This window comes from Cyanistes caeruleus, chromosome 31 (assembly GCF_971803275.1).
Source record: "Cyanistes caeruleus chromosome 31, bCyaCae1.hap1.1, whole genome shotgun sequence".
In the NCBI taxonomy this organism is placed as follows: domain Eukaryota; kingdom Metazoa; phylum Chordata; class Aves; order Passeriformes; family Paridae; genus Cyanistes; species Cyanistes caeruleus.
In genome coordinates this window covers 1,829,484-1,849,439 of record NC_141731.1, presented here as the reverse complement: position 1 = coordinate 1,849,439, position 19,956 = coordinate 1,829,484, and the positions used below count along the sequence as shown (strand labels likewise).

At 50.8% G+C, this 19,956-nt stretch overlaps 2 protein-coding genes across 2 annotated transcripts in view; one reads left to right on the top strand and one right to left on the bottom strand.

Moving 5' to 3' along the window:
- The window catches only part of LOC111945436 (uncharacterized), a 93,207-nt gene that overhangs the window by 61,253 nt on the left and 11,998 nt on the right, over nucleotides 1-19,956 (top strand). The gene's annotated exons all lie outside the window — the stretch shown is intronic.
- Nucleotides 1,792-7,882, bottom strand: LOC147648685 (serine/threonine-protein kinase PAK 1-like). Its single transcript, XM_086866558.1, has 8 exons — nucleotides 7,792-7,882; nucleotides 7,047-7,095; nucleotides 6,556-6,668; nucleotides 5,846-5,963; nucleotides 5,323-5,422; nucleotides 4,662-4,858; nucleotides 3,175-3,312; nucleotides 1,792-2,058 (listed from the first exon to the last, which is right to left on the bottom strand). The coding sequence occupies exons 1-8, from the start codon at nucleotides 7,848-7,850 to the stop codon at nucleotides 1,939-1,941; spliced, it is 894 nt and encodes a 297-aa protein (XP_086722684.1). The 5' UTR covers nucleotides 7,851-7,882; the 3' UTR covers nucleotides 1,792-1,938.

Genomic DNA, 19,956 nt, shown 5'->3' with positions numbered 1-19,956 from the left:
GAATAGCGACTCCAAGCCAACAATGCCTCCATTATGCATTGTTCCTCTTTCAAAAGTTAACTGCCCACCGACTGACCAATACATTGCTTCTCTTGCAAGGGTCAAGTTCCCACCCCTTAAACGATGCAGTTTTCTTCATTGTCTTGTCAACCTGCTCAAACATGGATCAAATGTGGCAGGGCCTCAAACACGACTGCGGTCCCTGACACAATCTTTTGGAAACACCCGTTCCTCATCTTCTCCTCTGGATGTCAAGAGACTCCTAAAACCACTTTCTTCCTGTGAATGCATTCCAGCTACCTTCTTACCAGGACCACTCTCTTTATTCTCAAGGCTAAGATAGCCACTTGCAGACATGAATCACTGCAGTGGGGGAATACAGGGTTCAGCACTGTTTGTTAAAGCTAATGGAATTCACGAGCCCTATTTGTTACAGTTCAACACCTCTGCTTCCTTTTCTGGGAATTCAACACAAACTTACTAAGTTCTGCAAGTTCTCTTGCTGCGTGAGGCCACATTGTGTCTTTCATTCAGCAATTCATGAAGAAAACACCAATTGCCTACTGAGACCCTTCTGCTCCCTCCCAAATCACTACTCAAGAACAAGCCTCAGGCACATGCCCATAGTCCCTCTCTGCCAGCAGCTCCGAGCTGCATTGCACAGTGCTTGCTGTGCCCCAGAGAGCACCAAGCAGGCTGGCCTGGTGCCCCTGAATATTTCTGCAAAGCCCTCTGCATTTCACATCTTTGCTGTGGCTCAGTGCAGAGCTCCAGGATTGCAGGCGCTTGGTCCCAGAGCTGTGTGAGGCACTGGCTCGTGCAGATGTGCCCTGACTTGCTGTCACTGCCTCACGCTGGCCTCGGTTCCCCTGGCAGAAATGCCGTGCCTGAAGGACACTGCCCTGTGCTGGAGCCTGCGGAGCAGCCCGGCTCCCTCCCCCTGTGCCCAGAGTGCTGCACACACTGCTGACCATTGCCAGGAGTTCCAGGGCAGGCGGCAGAAGAGCAGCAATGGTCAGGCAGGGCAGCAGCCCTGGGCTGCTCTTTGCCTTTCTCTCCTCCTGTGCAGACTCCAGACAGCCCATGGCACCAGTGTGTGCTGTGCCCAGCACGGCGCCGCTTCCCCTCAGGAGCAGCCAGCTGCCAGCTTGGCCCTGAGAGCGGAGGATTTGCCTGGGGCCAGCAAGAGGCAGCCAGGGCCAGGCTGCTGCCTCTTGCAGCTCCAAGGGCCTCCTTCCAGCCTGCCTCTGCCGAGGCTCAGGCTTCTCTGGGCTCTGTCAGGGCTCTGCTGGGGCTCCAGCCTGGCCAAGGCCGGGCCCGCTCTCACCTCACAGTCGCTGACAGCTCTGCACCACAGGAGACCTTGCACAGCACCCTCACTGCTCTTTCTGCTTTCTCTCTTCAGCCAGACTCTCCTCCAGCCAAAGAGATTTCTCTTAGGGATACAAATCCAAGTGGCAGGAACCCAAATACTCTCGAGTCACATCTGCACAGCCTGCATCTGCACAGGATGTTTGCGTTGCACTGCTCCTCCTTTGGTTTTTCCTGCAAATGCCATTGCTGTTTCTGCCTCAAATAGAAATGCCAGAGCTGGGCAAAACTTGGCCAGTTGGCCATATTCCAAAGGCAGTGTGGTCTGGAGAGGATGAATGAAGAGGAGCCTTCCCCACTTTGTAACCATACCAAAGAAGCCATCATTGTCACTTTCCACCTCTAAGAAAAAACTGACAATTCAGGAGGAAATGTTGAGCTTTCTCACAGGGTCAGAAGGAGAGAAATGTTCCAAAGGAGTTGAGATTTGAGAAATTTTATTTAAAATCCTACTCTACAATCCTACACTACAAACCTACACTACCATCCTGCACTACAATCCTACTCTATAATCCTACTCTACAATCCTACTCTGCAATCCTACTCTATAATCCTACTCTAAGTTGGTCATGGAGAAGACAGTTTATAAATTGATTGTTGCATTCCTGCCTCCTCCTTCCACTTCTTCACAGCAACGATGAGAGGTGCCAGGCTGGACCCAGGCATGGCCGATGTTATAAATTGATGCTGCAGAAAGGAAAAGAAAACAACAAGAAAGCATGATTTTCCAAGCGAAGAGCTTGAAAGGCAGGGGAATACTTTTTAAATGGAATGGGGATTGAGTCAGAGTAGGTCAGGAGCATGGGGCAAGAGTGGCACAGGTTGCCCCAAGAGCTGGTAGGAGGCCCATCCCTGGAAATATCTGAGGTGTGAGTATCCTGATCTCTTGAAAGATGTCCCTGCTCATTGCAGGACACAGACTAGATGATCTTTCCATGTCCCTGTGTGTTAGTTTGAGATGAATTGACATTTAGGGAAAGAAGTAAGAAACCCCGCACGGAAGTGATTTCTTTGAGAGAAGCTGCTGGGAGCGTCCCCTGTGCCTGAGACAGGCCAATGGCTGGCTAGTTCTGAGAACTGACAACATTTTGCACCATTTAGAAATGAGATGTGCCTGTGTGATGATGCACATTTTGAAAACCACCAGCCCGGGCACTGGCCCTCTTTGCTTCCGGAGCCCGAAGGTAACGGAGCTCTGGTGAGGCCGGCCCTGCTCACCCACGGCCTGTGCTCCTGGGGGAGGCCGGGCCAGAGCCCAGCGGCTCCCGGGCGGGGGATGGAGGCTGCGGGACCCCGGCCCCAGGCTGGGCCAGGCCACGGCTGCTGACATCTTGCCCACACTAAACCCTCTCCCCGGGGTGCAGCGACGGCTCCAGGCCGAGCCTCCCCTCCCAGCGGCTCCCGGGCAGAGAGAGGGGCCCAGCACAGCCTGAAATCCAACACCGTGACTGCCATGACCTGGGTGAGATTGAACCCTTTCACTGCACAGGTGAGACCTTTCTTACTCTTGTGGGCCTGATAATAAAATTTGTTATTCCTTTGAAGTTTGAAGCCTGTTTTGCCCTTCTCCTGATCCATAGCTCCCAGCAAGAAATGAGTAAGTGCCCTGGTGATTTTAGCCAGCGCTAAAACCCAGCACTCCCTGCCAGCCCAGCCCAGTCTAGGATTGCTCCCCACTGTCAGCTGAACAGCACCAAGGTTGGAAGGGAGGAGGATGGGGGCTCATCTGATGCCTTGGATTTCAGTGGAGGAGGAGCCCATCCCTGGGACACTGTTTCACCTGCAGCCCTTTTGGCATTTTACCTGCAGCAGCTCCTTGGCAGACCAGCGCTGCGCCTCGCCTTTCTGCAGGCAGCAGCTCAGGAAGTCACGCAGCAAAGGCGAGAATTGCTCGGGCTGCCGCAGCTGTGGGGTCCCTTCTGTGGCTATGTGGAATTTAGCCTGGGGAAAAAGGAAACACAAGGCTCCACCTGCTTCTTTCCCATCTGGAACTGCTCTCCCAGAGCCCATTGTTCCAGCTCCACTCTGCAGTGGCAGTTTTTGCCCTGACAGAGAGGCAGACATGACTTTCCTGTAGCATTTGGATGACGACTTTCCTGTATCATGAAAAAACCCAAGCCCCAAAGCCACAGCTTTGCCAACATCCAGCAGATCTTGCCTTGGCAGCTGATTTCATTGCCTGATCTAGTTAGTGGCAACTACATCAGCAAATACATGTTTCCTTCTCAGAGGATTCCGAGCAGCTTGGCAGCCTTTTTGGAAGAGGGATTATGCTATTCTAACTAACTGTACTATTCCAAGGATTCTTATGTGAAAAGAATCTCTGCAGTGCTTGTTGGTCCCTTAAGCACAGCTGCCATGAAACAAAACTCTTCAGGCTTTTTGTCCTGTTCTTGAAAATGATGGTAATTGGAAGAAAAGAAAGGAAATGCAGCAGGTGTTCCTCAGGGAAGGAAACAAACCTTTGGAATCTCATTTCCAACACAGACACATTAAGATGCCTCCACAAATGTATTGGGTTGAAAATGCCTGTTTGGGCACACAGGAGCCACCTGCAGCTCTGTCTCTCAGCACTCTGAAAGTTTCAGGTTCCCTTATGTGGCAAAAGGAAAATATTCACGGTGAAATCAGAAGTGTCATCCCTGTGGTAAGCCTGTGCTCGTTGGATTCTCAAGTCAATGCATTAACGCTGTGCCCATCCCAGAAAGTGCCAGGAAACAAACAGGAGGTTTTGGCAGGCTCTCCCCGTCACCAGGCTCCAGCTTGGTGATATGGAGAAAGTGGCTTGGGTTAGGAAAGAAGGTGGTCACTGAGTGTCTCAGCAGCACTGCACAAGAAGCAGAAGAGACTCTGGCTTTACAGCCTCATCTCCAGGTTTCAGGCAAGTTTCCCTGTGAGAAGAATGGGGCTGCACCTCTTCTCTCAAAAGCACTGTTTTAGAAACTTGGTTTGGTTTGAGTTTCTTTGCTTCATTTCTGGAAAGATATCACCAGCTCTGAGATGCTTGTTTCCTATTCTTGGGGCCATCTACACAGCCAAAAGAGCTGGAACGACTTGTAAGGCAAAGCAAAATGCTGCCTGAGAATGGAGATGGTTTGGGCGAGGTAAGGCTTGAGTTTCCCCAGTGCTGCAACCAAAGCTCCAGCAGATGCTGATGTGCTGCAGGGCCATTTGTAGAAGGGGCCTTGGTGGAAGTACTTCCAGCAGATGGCCATGGGATTTTGTGCAGTGAGCAGAGAACCCGGGACAGGTGAGAAAGACAGCGAGATCAGAGAGTATTTGCTCCTTACCGATCGAGCAGTGAAACTGTCATAAGGAGTTTTTTGTTCGGCCATTTCAATTGCCACAATTCCAAAAGACCACACGTCCACTTTGGGGCCATATGGTTGACGCTTCACCACTTCAGGTGCCATCCACCAAGGAGTCCCGGTCACCGAGCACCGCTGATTTTGCTCAGGGGTGAGCTGAGCAGAAAGGCCAAAATCAGCTGAGGAGAAAGCAAAATACTCTTTTAATTTTAATACTCTCAATTAGGAAACCAAGCCAGAGAATTCCCCAGTGGAAGTTTGAGAATGTGCAGTTGAATTTCCTGGACAACACTCCCTGCTCTCTTTCCTTGGGGCTTTAGCCAAGGAAATATGAATTGGCTACTTCAAACATCCCCCCATTTCTTACACTTCCTCCAGCAGTGCCTTTTGTTCCCCTGAAGGTTTAGATTGCAGCTCCCTCCCTCTGGAAGGAACACACACAGACACACACAGAGCAATAGCACTCTTGGCTGCTTGTGGTTCCTTGTCATAGCTGTGTGCACCCTGCAACTGTGCCTTCAGCCCACAGCAGGGGGGACCCCTGCACTGCCAGCAGCAGCATTTTTGGGGAGCTGGCAGTCACTGAAAGCAGCCCCACACCCCCCATTCCTGGAAGGCTGAAGCTGAGCAAGAATACACTGACCCAGCTTGACAGAGCCGTCAGTTCTGAGAAGGATGTTGTTGCTCTTGACATCTCGATGGATCACGTGGTTGGAGTGAAGAAAATCCAGTCCTTGCAGGCACTGAGAGAGAAAACAGAACCAGGAGGACAAAAAGTAGTGCTGTGAGTTCATCGCACAAGCAAGGAAACAGCTGTGGAAGGTTCCCTTTGCAGGGGAATGGGGAGGAATGGCAGAACACAGCGCCATTGAGAGCAAGAGCCTGCTGCTCCCACAGTAGCAGAGCAGCACCTTTCTCAGTGGAGAACTGCAAATGGCAATGCAAGAGACAGAGATAGAATACAAGAGCAGGGGATAAGAGTACAGGAAGTGAGTCCAGTGAGTGTAGGGGCACTGGCAGACAGTTCCCTTGAGATGCTCTTGCTTGCCCATAGCCGAGCAGCAGCACAGAAACCAAGCCTGGCCCATGAAATCCCTCCCGTTCTGAGCCCCTGTTTCCCAGCCAATGCAGCTCAAGGCCTTGGAAGCACAGATGGGATCCCTGACCTCCCGACTGACAGCTGCAATCTCTCCTTCAGACATTTGAATCTCGTCGATGAGATCTCTCAGAGTGCCTCCGTCCATGTACTCCATCACCAGCCAGAGTTCCTCATGCACAAGGTAGCTGAAAAAAGGAAACAAGGCCATGCAGGTGAACATGCACGGCTAGCTTGGTTTTTTGCTTGAGTCTTGTTTCTGGGTCCCTGTGAGACAAGGGCAGAAGAAAAGGCACAGACATTGCCTCTAGGCTGTGCAGTGTTTGCAGTCTGTGCTGTCTCAAGGAGAAAGGCAGTTTAGGAAGAGCCCAGATAAAAAACCTGTCACGCATGGCATTTCTGGAAATAAGCACCTAGTCTTCCTGGCATGCACAGCAATGGAAAAGAGGGGCAACAATGCAAGGGCAATCCTCTCTTGGATGGTTCATCAGCATTTAAGAAACTTGAAAAACTCAAGCCCAAAGAACTGTGGAGGCAATGAACTTAGAAGGTATTGAATTCTTAAGATAGGGCTGATGCAGGGTTTTGAACAATTTTCAGTCTGCATTTGCCAGGGTGGATTCATGCAGACAAAATGCAGTCTCTTCCCATCCATTGGAGATAAGTAGAGAAATAATCATTAACAGCTCTATTTCCTGCCACTGACCAAAGTGGGTTTTTAAGCTCTCATGCTTGTAGTATGTAAAGAAACATTCAAGGGATAGGACCGTGACCACTCACCTGGCTAAGTAATTCACGATCCTGGGACTCCTATTACTCTCCATGATCCTGATTTCATTCATGGTTAGTATCTTCCTACTCACTCCTTGCACATTTATTTTCTTTATGGCCACCTCAAATGACATTGAAAAGGAGTAATTTGAGAAAATTGGTAGCATGAGACCACAACACACATGGAGCAAGTGATTTTGGAATGGCACAGCCAAGCTGTGCCCAAGTGCCTTGTGATTAGACCTCATCACTGGAGTAATTAGGAAGTGACATTGCAACAGCCCATTTCTCTGCTCCCTTGGGGGTCAGTTACAGGACATGTGGCCACTGGCGATTTGCCTTGTCCACAAAGCCTGTTCCAAGTGCAATTTGCAGGCTGGCTCCAGTCTGTGCTTCTTGTGCCTTTTCAGCACAGCTCTCCTCAAAGCTCCAGCCACAGCTGTCAGCAGTGGGGAAAGGCCTGGAGAGCAGCAGAGGCTGCAGGGGCTGTTGACATTTACCTCTCCTCCTGTTGCAATGTCAAGTGCTCTGGAAACCTCTCCAAAACCCCTAGAAACAAAACAGCAGCAAAGAAAGGAGAAGCCATTTAGATCTTGCACTGAAAGCCAGTCCAGACAGGAGAGCTCTGCTGTAAATGCCTAAAAGCTGCAGGTTGCAGGAGGGGTCTGCCAGAAGGCAGATGATGCATTTTCCCCTCAAGTGCCTGGGCACTGGGCCTGTTCCTGAAGCCTTGGGCTTTACTGCCTCAGCTCCAAAAGGCAGCTTATTCCTTCATCTCGGCTATCAGCTTCTAAACTGTGCAATTCTAATCCTGAGCATGGAGTATTTCCTTTAGCAAACTCTTGGAGAGAAATGTTCCTGAGAACTGTTATCTGACAGCTCTCATTGGGGGTAGGTTGTGCTTTCAGGCAAGCAAGATTCTTCTCCTTTCATTAGTGTGGCCAGATGATTTGGAGACATCCAAAAATGTGAAGGAAATGAATCCTGAGCTGTCCCACACTTGAGAGACAAGCAGATTTACCAGGTTCTGTTCCTTGCTGCAGGCAAGACCTTGGCAGCATGGAGATGTCTTTGACAATGCCTTCTGAGCACACTTGACAAATTCTGGCCAGTACTGAGAGATGGGGCAGACTAAGCCCGCTGTCTAAACATGTGGACAACTTGTCTGACTTCCCACTTGATGGATATTCCCCCAGTGAAACACCTGGCCCGTGGCTGTGTAGAAGTGACTGTGGTTGGACTCACCCGCTGCCAAGACTTTCCAGTTCAATGTATTTTGTGATGGGATTTTCCTTGTTCACCATTCTCCCTGAGGGAAACAAAATGCAAGATGCTCACTTTCAGGCAGAGATCCCAACTTGCAGGAGATGCCAAAGGCAGCCCCGCTGTCTGGGGCTCTGAACCCTCTGTGGTCAGCTGGGCAGCAAGCACAGCAGCAACAAGACAGGCAGTTGTGCAGTACAAATGGGCAGCAGAGAGACTGATTTTGTCCAGTCCTTGGAAGGAAATGAAGCGCAGAGAGCACAGCAGGGCACAGCACAAGGCTGGCAAAGGCCAAGCATGAGCACTGACAAGCAATGGCAAGAAGACACAGCCAGCCTGAGCCCCTGACAAGCTGTGGCCCCCGTTCAGGACACAACAGCATTGCCTTGGAGATCAGACACAGCCAGGTGCAGATCAAGGCCCTTTTGTGTCCCAGCAGGTGAAGGTAGACACCAAATCAGCTGGGATCTTTTCTCAGCCCCACCAGGTCTTTTCTGAGAGCACAGCACTGGCAGCTGTTATGGGTAAGAAGCAGATTAAATGGGTTGTGCTGCAGAATCACAAAGGGCTTGATGTGTTTTCCCAGAGACTGATCTGAGCAGGGCTTGGGCCAATAGGTAGGATTCTAAGAGTCATGGGAATGGCTGGGAATCAGGTATGAAAAAGTGCCATGGATCTGAGGAATACACAGCACAGGGGCTGCAGGCTCGCTCCTGAGAAATGCCTGCAGTGCTGTTTTATCTGATCACACCACGCCGATGTGTCTCTTGGACACATCTTTATAAAAATAAAACTAGGATATTAATTACGGATTGTGGCACAAGTATCTGTTTCTTCATTGTGGGCCCAATGAAAACATCTCTTGCTCTCTGTTTCTGCTGTCACCTGATGTAGTTTCAAAGGAGTCCTCACTGACAAAAATACAGCATTCTCATAAAAACCTTGTAGATGTAGTAGAGGCAATAAAAACAGTCCTAAAAATGACACCAGTAAGACACATGGGGCAGAACACCTCTTTCAGGATGGAGAAAAAACAAACTCTACCAAAAAAACACCAAAACCAAAACAAAAATCTATAAAAAACACCACACAGAAAACAGAACCACAACAAAAAGACAAAATCCCAAATCTGTTTCTGTGAAGTCTTTTGGTGCTGACGACAGGTGGGAAGTCTGGAGTCTAAGGAGAACTTAGGAATTAAATACTCTGTTCAGTTTGGCCACTAGCACACAGAACTTGCATAGATCATTTGCTAGGCCACAGCCTCCTGCTGATCCAAGAACAATTCCTGCTGCTGCCTTTAGTGGCAAGGGAATGCCAGGCAAAGCCGAGCCAGTCCAAGCTGCCCTCAGAGGCAGCAGGAACAGCCAGAGCGCTCTCTCGCTGCCTCAGAGCACAGCAGTTCCTATGGGGAGTCCTAAATGTCTCTGGGACACCAAAGTGAGGAGGATCATTTGCTACAGCTCTGCTGGCACGTGCACGCAATACACTGTCCCCCAGACAAGAAATACACCAGACGTACTCAGTTGCCCCACGAAGTCTCCCTGGCTCTCCTGGAGCTGAGCAGCAGATGTGTCACTGCTGGAAATGGACAAACTGCCCCGGCTCCACTGCTCAGCTTGGGGAACAAAGGCTCCTTTAGATGCTGCTGCTGCTGCTGCTGCAGCAGATTGAATGGAAGAGCCTGCATAGATCTGAGAGAAGAAAGGAGTTTGTGTCAGAAAGCTGGCTGGCAGAGATTACCCCGAGTTCCCTTTTCAAATGCAAGCGCTTAGGAAGTTGCTGTTAGCCACATGCAAAGCTCATCAGCTGGATTTTTTGGATGCCCACTTCTGGAACCAAATGGTCAAAACCCAAGGTTGGTTTTAATCAAGTTGATGGCCAGTTTCATATTCCATTTTCCTGGATTTTCTCAAGGATGACTGCAACAACGACCATTGCACTTCCTCCCACGGATCCCTTTCCCCCTCCAAGGGCTGCAGACACATTTGCAGCTCCTTGTTCTAATGCTGGAGCTCCTCCCCCTCAGTCCTCTTTTCCTGCACCATCTTCAGAAGGTGCTCAGCCTGCAGCACTTGTGCTTGGGACAGTACCTGTGCCTGCCGCCGACCTTGGGGCTCTTCATCAGCAGGCATTTGCTGGAAGCCTTCGCAGGCTGCCAGGTGAGATATCAACACGTCCACCTCAAGTCAAAGAGAACAAAGCAGTCAGAGACCACAGCTTGTCCCTGTGTGCCAAGGCTCATTGACTGTGAGCAAAGGGAAAGAGCAGGACAGCAGCAGATTCACCAAGGGATACAGACAGCTTGCAGCTCGTATTCCAAATCTGTCTGGGGGACTGAGTTCACTTGCAAAAAGCCCTGAAGAAACAAGGAGAGCAGGAGCAGGCCAGCAGGAATCCCTTGAGATGAGTGCTGGCAAAAGGGGCAAATGACTGGTGCCACTGTCCAGGGCAGCAGCTGAGATTGAGCACAGCAGGAAATGTCCTTCCAAGCAGCTGGGATAGACACTACAGCAGGATGGCACTGAGAGGCATCAGCCCAGCCCCCTGCTGCTCTGCAGAGGAAAGGCAAGAAGGGCAGAAAGCACCAGACTGCAGTGACTGCTGTGCCTATCGCTCTTTCACTCACTCGATTTTCTAGAGCCTCTTGCTGCTGAGTGAGGAGATGGAATTTCTCTTCGATGATCTTCCTTTCTTCCTCCAGCCTGTTCTCCCTTGCCCTGATCCTAGCCTCAGCTTCCTGCAGCTCTGCCAGAAGCTCCTCCTCGGAGGCCTGTGAAGAACCAGAGAGAGGAATGTCCATGAGTGGAGTGTCTGCCACACTTTCACTCACCTGGTTTTCTTGATTTCCTCTCTGCCAGGGGAGATTCATCTCCTCTTCAATGCTTCTGTCTTCCTCAGGCCTCCTCTTCACTGCCATGATGGCCCTCGGAGCTTCGGGCAGCTCTGCCTGGGGCTCTGCCTCGATGTTCTGTACACACAAATGGAGAGCAAGTGCCTGGGAGCTGCCCTTTTCAGGCCTGCCCTGCCAGTCCTGCCCTTCTGACATCTACACTCTTGTTAGAAATCCTGCTCATTCAGGAGACAAGGATGTGTGCAATTTGATCCTCTGCTGCAGGTCAGAGAGCCTCTATGGCCACCTCAGGATATGGAAGAGGATCAAGGTGTTTCTCCTCCCTCTTTTGTCAGCTGAGAATTCTGAGTGGCACTGACAGAGATCCTCAAAAGGCCCCATCAACAAATTAATTGACACACCCCTAGGGATGCCAATGAAGGAAGCCATGGGTCATGTAATGCATGTATGACCAAAGTCAGCAAAAACCACCTAAACCATGGAATTGTCCCACCTCACTAGGACAGGCAGAAATTTATAGGTTAAACAGGGAGTGTCAGGACAGAAGAGGCAGGAGGAGGAAAACAGCTCTGAGGAGAAAGAACAACCATCTCTAAAGGGGTTCTTAGCAACACAAGACAGGACTCAAGGACTTGCAGCTTTGCCCCCACACTAGGCTCCAATGCAGTTTCCAAAGCTGCAGACTTCACCACAAAACGTATCAAGAGAAACTTGCCACTTTTTGGATTTTGCCTCAGAAGAAGGCTTCAGAACTACACAGTTTGTTTCTTTGGCCACACAGGACAAGAATGGCCGGCCACAGCTTCATGGACAACACAATCATCTCCTTGCAGCTTATCAAAAGCCAAAAGACAGGTGGCCTAAAAGACTCTGCAGAAGTGAAGAATTACTCCAGAAAACTGCAGAACACTTCTCCAGGTCATGCAGAGGTTTCCAAAAAGGGAAAGGAAACAAACCAATCCCTGTGAGCCCCAGAAATGCCGTGTGAGCCCTTGGACATGGCTTGGCAGAAGCCAAGAGACAGAGCTTCCCTGAGCCAAGCAGCCAGCTGCTCACCCGCAGGCAGCAGCGCTTTGGGGCCTCAGCACGACGGCTCAAAGCCCAATTTCCAGCTGCCACAGGATGGGGGAATGGGTGGGTGCTGGCAGGACTCCAGCACTCAGCATCCTCAGCCAGCAACAGCAAGTGCTGGCTGCTCAGAAACTTGCAGCTCTGCCTTGCACTAAAGACAGCAGCACCCAGCACTGGCACTTACTGTCTGGGCATGGTCAGGCTGGGCTGTGACCACAGCTGGAGGCTCGTGCTCCTTTTGCTCATTTTGCTCCTCTTTGGCCTCTTCTCCAGGAGCAGAGGGAGCCACAGCAGAGTCTGCTCTTGCTTCTGGGCTCTGTGGACAGATGGTGGAGTTAGGGACAGGCAGCTCCCTATCATTTAGAACCTTATTTCTCTTCAGCTCGATTTCTACAACCAGCTCTACCAAGCACAAATCATCAGCTTTGATAGCAATGGGATTCTAAGTCACTCCAAGTAAATTAAAATGGGTTAATTCAGCCAGGCTGCAAATAGTTCTGAATTAGAGAGTTCACCCTGGCTACTATCAGCAAGCAACGTTCTCTCTGCAATCTGAGCTTTGAGTTCTTTTAAAGCTCTGCAATGGAAAATTAGGAAATAGCCAACAATGCCTTTGCTATTGCTGTTGTAAACATGGAAATGGATCTTCTTTCAGCCCACCCAACTGGCCCTCTGCACTCTACTGCCACAGGCCAAGCTCACAGTTCCCTGCACAATTCTGAAACACCAGGAGCATCAAATGTTCCTTTCTGACTCACCTCAGGATCGGCACCTCTGAACACACGGCTCAGATGACCTGCAGTGGGCAAGGAAAATAAACCAAATTCTTTGAGAAAACTGGAGAGAACCATGGCCTATTTAGAGCAGCATCTGAGAAGATCTCCCAGTCTGCATTTTCAAAGGTGTCTTGCTTGACTGGTGTGGTTTAAAGCAGCAACGAAAAAATCACTAGAAAACTTACTTATTTCTTGCAGTGAGATATGGATTAGAACAAGAGGAAAACAGGCTTAAAACTTAAATGGAATAAAGAAAGTTTATTGACAAAAACTACAAGAATAAGAAACCAGAATAAAACTTCCAGAACAACCCTTTTCTCCCCCACTACCCAACCATTCCCTTGTTTACATGACAACATGGAGACAAAAAACTTTGGAACTTTGGTGTTTAAAACAGTCCCAATTCCTGCTAGAGTCTTTTCATCAGTCTTTGTAGAGAAACAGAAGTCTTCTTCTGCTATCTGTGGAGTTTTTCACAAGAAAACTATTTTTCTTCATAGCTTTCTATTTCTCTGATGCCAGCTGCCCAGAAATCTGCCATCAGTTGTCTCCTCCCATTTCCCATCACTCTGAGGTGTGTTATGGGTCATGAGTCCAGGGATGTCATTTTTATGAATGAGTTATTCAAAGACAAAAGTTCTCTTCATCTGTTTTTGTGAGCCCTCCTGGAAACAGAAGTTTTCTTTTTGCTTCTTAAAAGCCATAAATCTTCAACTCTTACTTCTCCCCCTCTGTTCCAGCATCTCACAGTGTCACAACCACATCATTTGCTCAAAATCCGCACTTGGAAACACTCCATTCCTCCCAATATACTCTGTCATGAATTAAAGGAGTTTTTTTCAGAACACTACTGTCCATCTCCATAGCTTTAACAGAAAAATATTTCAGCTTATTAAAGCATCTCCTTATTTTTCTTCCCCCTCTCAATTTAATTTTTTTCTTCACTCTCTTTGATGGGTTGATGGTTGATCACTCCCTCTCTCTCTCTCTGGAAAAAAAGGATTAATCTGCAAGTCTCATGCAGGCAGTAAAAGAGTTAAAATCTTGCTAAAACTGCAGATGTTGATGGTGTCAGGTTTCAGTTCAGTGGCAGAAACTGCAAACCAAGTCAGGCTGGCCGGCTCCGTTTCTCCCCCCACCCCGCCCTCTGCAGCCTTGTCCGGCCTGGAGGGGGGGAGGAGGCCGAGACAGAGCCCTGTGACCTCGTCAGAAGCCAGAAACCAAAGAGAGCAAGAAATTCCCGGCCTCACATCTTCAGGTGGTGTTCACAGGTTGATCTCACTTCTCAATAGTTAAAACCGCTGCCAATTCTCACCCATGGCCAGGAATTAGTCAGGAGAAAAAACTCCCATCAGCCTCCAGCAGTTTCAACTTCCCCAGCTCTCAGAGCTATCTTAAAAGTAAAGTCACCCCAAGAGATTGAGCCAGCAAAGTGAGGAAATGCCAGACTCTGCTGCCACAGGCTCTCCCGTGGAGGGAACAGAAGCCCTGCAAATGCTGCCCGCAGCCCCCTGGCTACAGACACCCCGTGTTTTGCTGAAGGTGTTGACTGGAGCTTTACCAAACCAGTGGCACCCTAATGGTCTTTGTGTTTCAATAGCAACCCGGTCACTAAGAAAGAGCAGGGAGACCTACAAAAGCCAGCTCAGGTTCCAGCCAGGGAAAACCTCTACTTACGTGCCAGGTTGGTCAGATAATAGCCGGAATAGCCGATGACATAAATGGCGCAAATGGCAACAGCGAGCTGCTCCATCACTGTAGCACTGCTGTGCCAGTTTGCACACTCTGCTCCACCACAAGAACAAACACGGCTCCTGTCAGTGTGCAGCTGCCCACTGACAAACGCCTCAAGCAGGAGGATGCTCCTGCACTGAGCAAGCCCAAGAGCTGCTCTGACCCTGAGGCCTTCCGTGCACCAAGGCAACCTTGGGATGTCACCACAACAAGGTGGCATCCATGCCCTGACATCACAAAGCCAATGCTCTGCGCTGCTCTGGGAATTGATGCAGAGCAACCCAACATTCCCTACAGCAAACACAAAATTGCCTGGCAGGTTCTCCTCTGTCACAAAGGGTCACAAATCCTTTGCTGGGCTGTGGGAAATGGAAAGACAGAAACTTCCACAGACACTGAAGGGTTTGATTTACAGCCTTGGAAGGAACTTGGGTTCATGCAATGCTAAAGGTTCACAGATGCTGAGTCGAGAATTCATAAGCTTATGTTCCTATAGCTGCAAGTAAGAATATGCCATAAGTAAATAAAAAACTGCATTGAGTGAGATGGTGGAGAGTTTTCAACTGTAATTGTGTGATTTTATAGAGTAAGCTATGAATCTAAATATTATCCTAAGAAGCACATGTGTGTAGGTGAGCTAGCAGTGTATTGGGTGAAAAGCAGACACAGTGCAGCAGAACTTGGCAAAGGTGAAAGTTGATTAAGTAATAATAAACCTCTTCAATTTAGTGCATTAGCCAAAAATCTCAAATTAGCGAATCTAAGCCACTGCACCAGGCTGAAGCTGAGGATCCCCAGCCAAGCTCAGAGGGAGGAGAACACAGCATTTGTGGGATCCTTTCCAGTCTGACTTGCTTTAGCTGGAGCCTGGGGGAGGAGAGAGCAGGAGAAGGGTTGGCTGAGTCCTCTCCCCTCTGCCTTGCCCTTCTCTGCTGGATCCTCAGTTCATCCCACACCCACCCCAAGACTCCAGCCCCATCCTACTGGGGCTGTCGGGATTAAAGGAGATAAAGAGGAGATTAAAAAGATAGAGAGGAGAGAAAAAGAGAAGTTTAAATGCAGATTAAATATGAAAGAAATACCTATGTTAGTGACTGCTGAGAGTTCCAAGGGACCTGAAGGGTTTGCGAAGGGCCAGGAGCCCGTGAAGAGCTCAGGAGCTGCTGCTGCCGGGAGGGAGGAAATGCACCAATGGCTCCCAGCAGAGTCTGTGCTTTGAGGCTCTTTCCCAAACAGCTGCAGGAGGGAAAGCAGCTGAGTTTGGAGGAAGAGTTTTCTGCTGAGGTTTCCTGTTTGGAGCTGTCACAAGCTTGAGCTGCTCAAGGGAAACGCGGCTCTGCTTCCAGCAGGGCCCAACTGCCCGGGAGCACAACTTGGTTCCCTGGCCCTGAGCCAACGGGCAGCAGCAGCTTCTGTTCCCTCCTGGCTCTTGTGTCATTTCCAGCAGCACAAGACACACCAAGAAAAGCTCCTCCAGAACATGCCATGAGAAACACAACCTGATTTCATTGCAGGAAGGAGCTCTGACAGTCCCACGGGCTCAGGTTTGTTTGTCAGTGAACAGAGCAGGGAAAAGCACAGACACATTCCCTGCACAGGGAATTCACAGGATGAAAGTGCAGCGCTGGAGGATGTGCTTGGATACAACGTTCTCACAGCAGTTTTGGGGATAAAATTGTCAGGAGAGAGAAAAGAAAAAGTGCTACCAAGGGTGGTCTGGGGAGGGCTGGTGCTTCCCGGGAGGCTCCTGAAGCTCAAGAGGACAAAGCCCAGACCTTGTCCAAGCTGCGAGCTGGGTCTGAGCCAGAAACCAGGGGGTGGCAGAGACATTGCTGCTGAAGGGCTTCAGATTGCCAAAGCTAAAGTGTCCAGCAAAAAGGAACAACTTGAGGTTACAGAAGTTCCAGTGCCCACGTTCCATCCCCTCATTTCAAGCTGAAAGTGGAGCTCCACTTGTGACCCTGCTTTTTAATAATGAATATAAAAATTCAACAAAATTCCCTTAAAGACCCCATGAAGGTTCACACTGAGAGCTCACTCAAGGCAGCCCCAACTCCTGCCCTGGTTCAGTCCCTGTCAAGCCCACTGTGCTTTCCAGCTGCTTTGCTCCAGCTCCCCCCAAATCACCATGAATTCCACTGAACTGAAACAAATCCAAGTCCTCGTGGGTCGGGACAAGGGCAGGGAGAGGTCACTCAGGGATCACCATCAGGGGCACAGATCCCCAGACATGGGGAAATGAACTGAGCTTAAAACTGAGCAAATCAGACCAGGAGAATGAGGATTAAAATCAATCTTGAGAAACGCCTCCTCCCGCTCCTGAACTTTTCTGTCCGGGCCGCTGCTCGAGGGGCACAGAGAGGGGCCCGGCCGTGTCCCTGCAAACCTCCCTGGGAATCACCCCAGAGCCCTCAGCCTTCCTTGTGCCCATCCCCGGGGCCCCTTGTCCCTCCCAGTGGCTCCCGTAGCTCTCCCAGTCCATCCCAGCCTCTCCCAGTCCATCCCAGCCTCTCCCAGTGACCCCGCCTGTCCATCTCGCCCCTCCATGGATCTGCCGCCCCTCAGCCAATCAGAGCGCGTCTCTCTGATGACTCATCAGTTGCCGGGCAGATCCACAGAGCCGAGAGCCCCGCGCTGGACTCGGCCGCTCAGTGCCGCGCACTTCATTCCCAGTCCCTCCCAGTGCCACCACAGTCCCGCCCAGTGCCACCACAGTCCCTCCCAGTGCCACCACAGTCCCTCCCAGGGCCACCACAGTCCCGCCCAGTGCCACCACAGTCCCGCCCAGTGCCACCACAGTCCCTCCCAGAGGCCCCAGAGTCCCTCCCACTCCTTTTTAGCCCATTCCCAGTCTATTCCGAGTTCATTGTCACTTCACTCCCAGACCTCCACGCTCTCTTCCAGTGTCCCAGTATCTGCTCCCATCTCTTTTAGTGCCACCCCAGTCCCTCCCAGTCCATTCCCAGTCCCTCCCAATGACACACCACTCACTCACACCACTCCTCTCCCATCTCTCCCAGAGTCCCCAGCGTGTCCATCTCGCTGGTGCCCTCCAGCTCCCAGCCCGGCCCCGGCCGCCTGCTCTGCTCCTGGATGGATTTCTCCCCTGCCCACATCCAGCTGAGCTGCTCCCAGGGCCAGCAGCAGCTCTCGGGCCACGTGCTGGCCACTGCCGTGCTCCCCAGCGGGGACTGGAGCCAGCAGCTCCTGGTGCTGCTGGAAAACGGCAGCCTGGAGCACCCCCTGAGCCGGCACTGGGGCACGGCCCGGCCCCCACAGCGCCGGGGGCAGCGGGGGAGGCACTGGGGGGGCCCAGAGGGGGATTGGGGTGTGCTGGGAGGAACTGGGAGGGAGTTTGAGACAGACTGGTTTAAACTGGAAGAGGGGTTTGGGGGTCAAGAATGGCTGAGAAGGGGATTAAAGGATGTTGGGGAGGGTGGGATGGGGTTCTGGGGGTCCTGGTGGACCCTGGGAGGGAGTTTGGGGGTGCTGGGTGTCTCTGGGAGAGATTTGAGTGAGCCTGGAGGAGCTGGAAGGAGATTGGGGATTGGAAAGCAGGGATTGGGATGAGGTTGGTTGTGCTAGGAAGAGACTGGGAGGAATCTTGATGAGTCCTGGTGGGGCTGGGAAGGGACTGGGAGAGGGTCTGGGGGTCCTGGGGCAGTGGGGGGAAATTGGGAGGGGGCTGTGGGATCCTGAGAGGAACAGGAGGGGCTCTGGTGGGTCCTGGGGAGGCTGGGAAGAGACTGGCAGTGATTTACCAAAATAGCAATATTGATCCAGTATCAATATCAATCTGTTAATGGACAAAAAACCTCTCCAACAGTTTAAAGTTACACAGTGGATGTTTAATCACAGCACTGGGAGAGTGCAGGAGTCATCCCCTTAATACGCACTGCAAGTTGACAAAAGATTCCAGTGTCTATTCACAGGAGTCTTGAATATCCAAAATATAAATACATATTCATAATGCTAACACCTCCCATGCTCCACTTCAGACTAAAATTCATGGTAATGAGTTTAAAACGTCATTATGCCTGCGTGGTTTGCCCCCTAATTTGAGGAGGGGGTCGTTTTGGTGAGGAGGGTTCATCAAGAGATGAAGGAAAACCGCTCTTCCTCACTCTCACCTTTCTACCTTTACAGTGGTTGACATTACAAATGACATTTGGTACAACTCCAATTTCCTCCCTTGTGACTTGGAAATGGGTTTCCAGATGTAAGGTCTGTGATCTTCCTGAACCCGTTTATCAGTTTCTCTTTTCTCATTATAAGCACAGCTGACCAAACATACAATGACAAGTAACTTTTTACCTCAGTCTGAAATTCATTATCTCAAATCCTGCTTCTCACTTAATCATTATCTCTGACTAGTTCCAGCAAGGCCTATCTCTAGCTAAGATCTCCAATTTTTCTAAAATACCTAATTGTTTAAAATTAGTGACTCTGAAGGAGGTTTCAGAGGGTCCTGGGTGGGCTGGGGGACACTGGGAGGGAACTTTGAGGTACTTGGGGGTTCTGTGAGAGGTTTTGGGGGTCCTGACCTCTGCAGATGCCCCAGTGACGCCGTAAAATGCCACCTGCAGCAAGATGCTGATGGGGATCGGGGGCTCCATGTTGGGTTTAGTCTTTCTGGCACTGGGGCTTGGCTTCTACCTGAGCAAGAATGTGAGACGGGGTCCCTAGGTTTGGATATCCCCTCTCCTAGATCATGTGTCTTCCTTCAGGACCCCCAAGCCCAGTGTCACACACTTTTCTCTGCCCACAGAGCTCCTGAGGCAGCAACAAAAGTTTCTCTAGGATTGAAGGTCAAAAAATCCACCCTCCTGAAGGAATTCCCATTGTTGGTCTGTGTCCTGATGGACTTCATTCCCCTGCTTTCATCCAGGTGCCCACAGGGAGCCAGGAAGATGTGGAGCCTCCCAGCCAGCTGTCTTCCCAACACGGATCACCAGGACCATGGATCACCAGGGCTCTGCCCAACAGGGGTCACTGGGGATCATCCAACGCCCATCCTCCCATGGGGGATGGAGCTGGAGCAGCGCACGAAGCTCTTCCCGCACTCGGGGCACTCGCAGGGCTTCCCTTAGTGGTACCTCCGTTGGTGTCGGGTCAAGTGAGCGCTCTGTGAGAAGCTCTTCCCACACTGGGGACACTCGTAGGGCCTCTCCCCACTGTGGGTGAGCTGGTGCCTGAGAAGGTTGGAGTTGTGCTGGAAGCCCTTCCCGCAGTCGGGGCAGCGGAAGGGCCTCTCCCCTGTGTGAATCCGCTCGTGTCTGAGAACATTGGAGCTGGTCTGAAACCTCTTCCCACACTTGGGACACTCGTACGGCCTCTCCCTGGTGTGGATGCGCTGGTGTGCCCTCAGGTAGGAGTTCCACCCAAAGCTCTTTCCACATTCCAAGCAGGTGTACGGCCGTTCCCCTGTGTGAATCACCTGGTGTTTAATCAGGTAAAACGTGTTGGTGAAGCTTTTCCCACATTTCTCACACTCATAGCGCTTTTCCCCAGTGTGGATCCTCTGGTGATTCCTCAGGTCAGAGCTCTGGCTGAAACTCTTCCCACATTCCCCACACTCGTAGGGCTTTTCCCCAGTGTGGATCACCTGGTGCCGGAGCAGGAAGGACCTGTAGCTGAAGCCCTTCCCACATTCCAAACACTTGTGGGGCTTCTCCTCCAGCTCTGAGCCTAGACTGGACCTCTGGCCATGTT

Coding starts and splice junctions, on each gene's coding strand:
- LOC147648685 (XM_086866558.1), bottom strand. CDS start 7,850: ATGGTGAACAAGGAAAATCCCATCACAAAATACATTGAACTGGAAAGT. Junction 5,964..6,555: donor ATCGTGAATTACTTAGCCAG/GTGAGTGGTCAC, acceptor TCCTTTTTTCAG/CTACCTTGTGCATGAGGAAC. Junction 5,423..5,845: donor TTGCAGCTGTCAGTCGGGAG/GTCAGGGATCCC, acceptor TTTCTCTCTCAG/TGCCTGCAAGGACTGGATTT.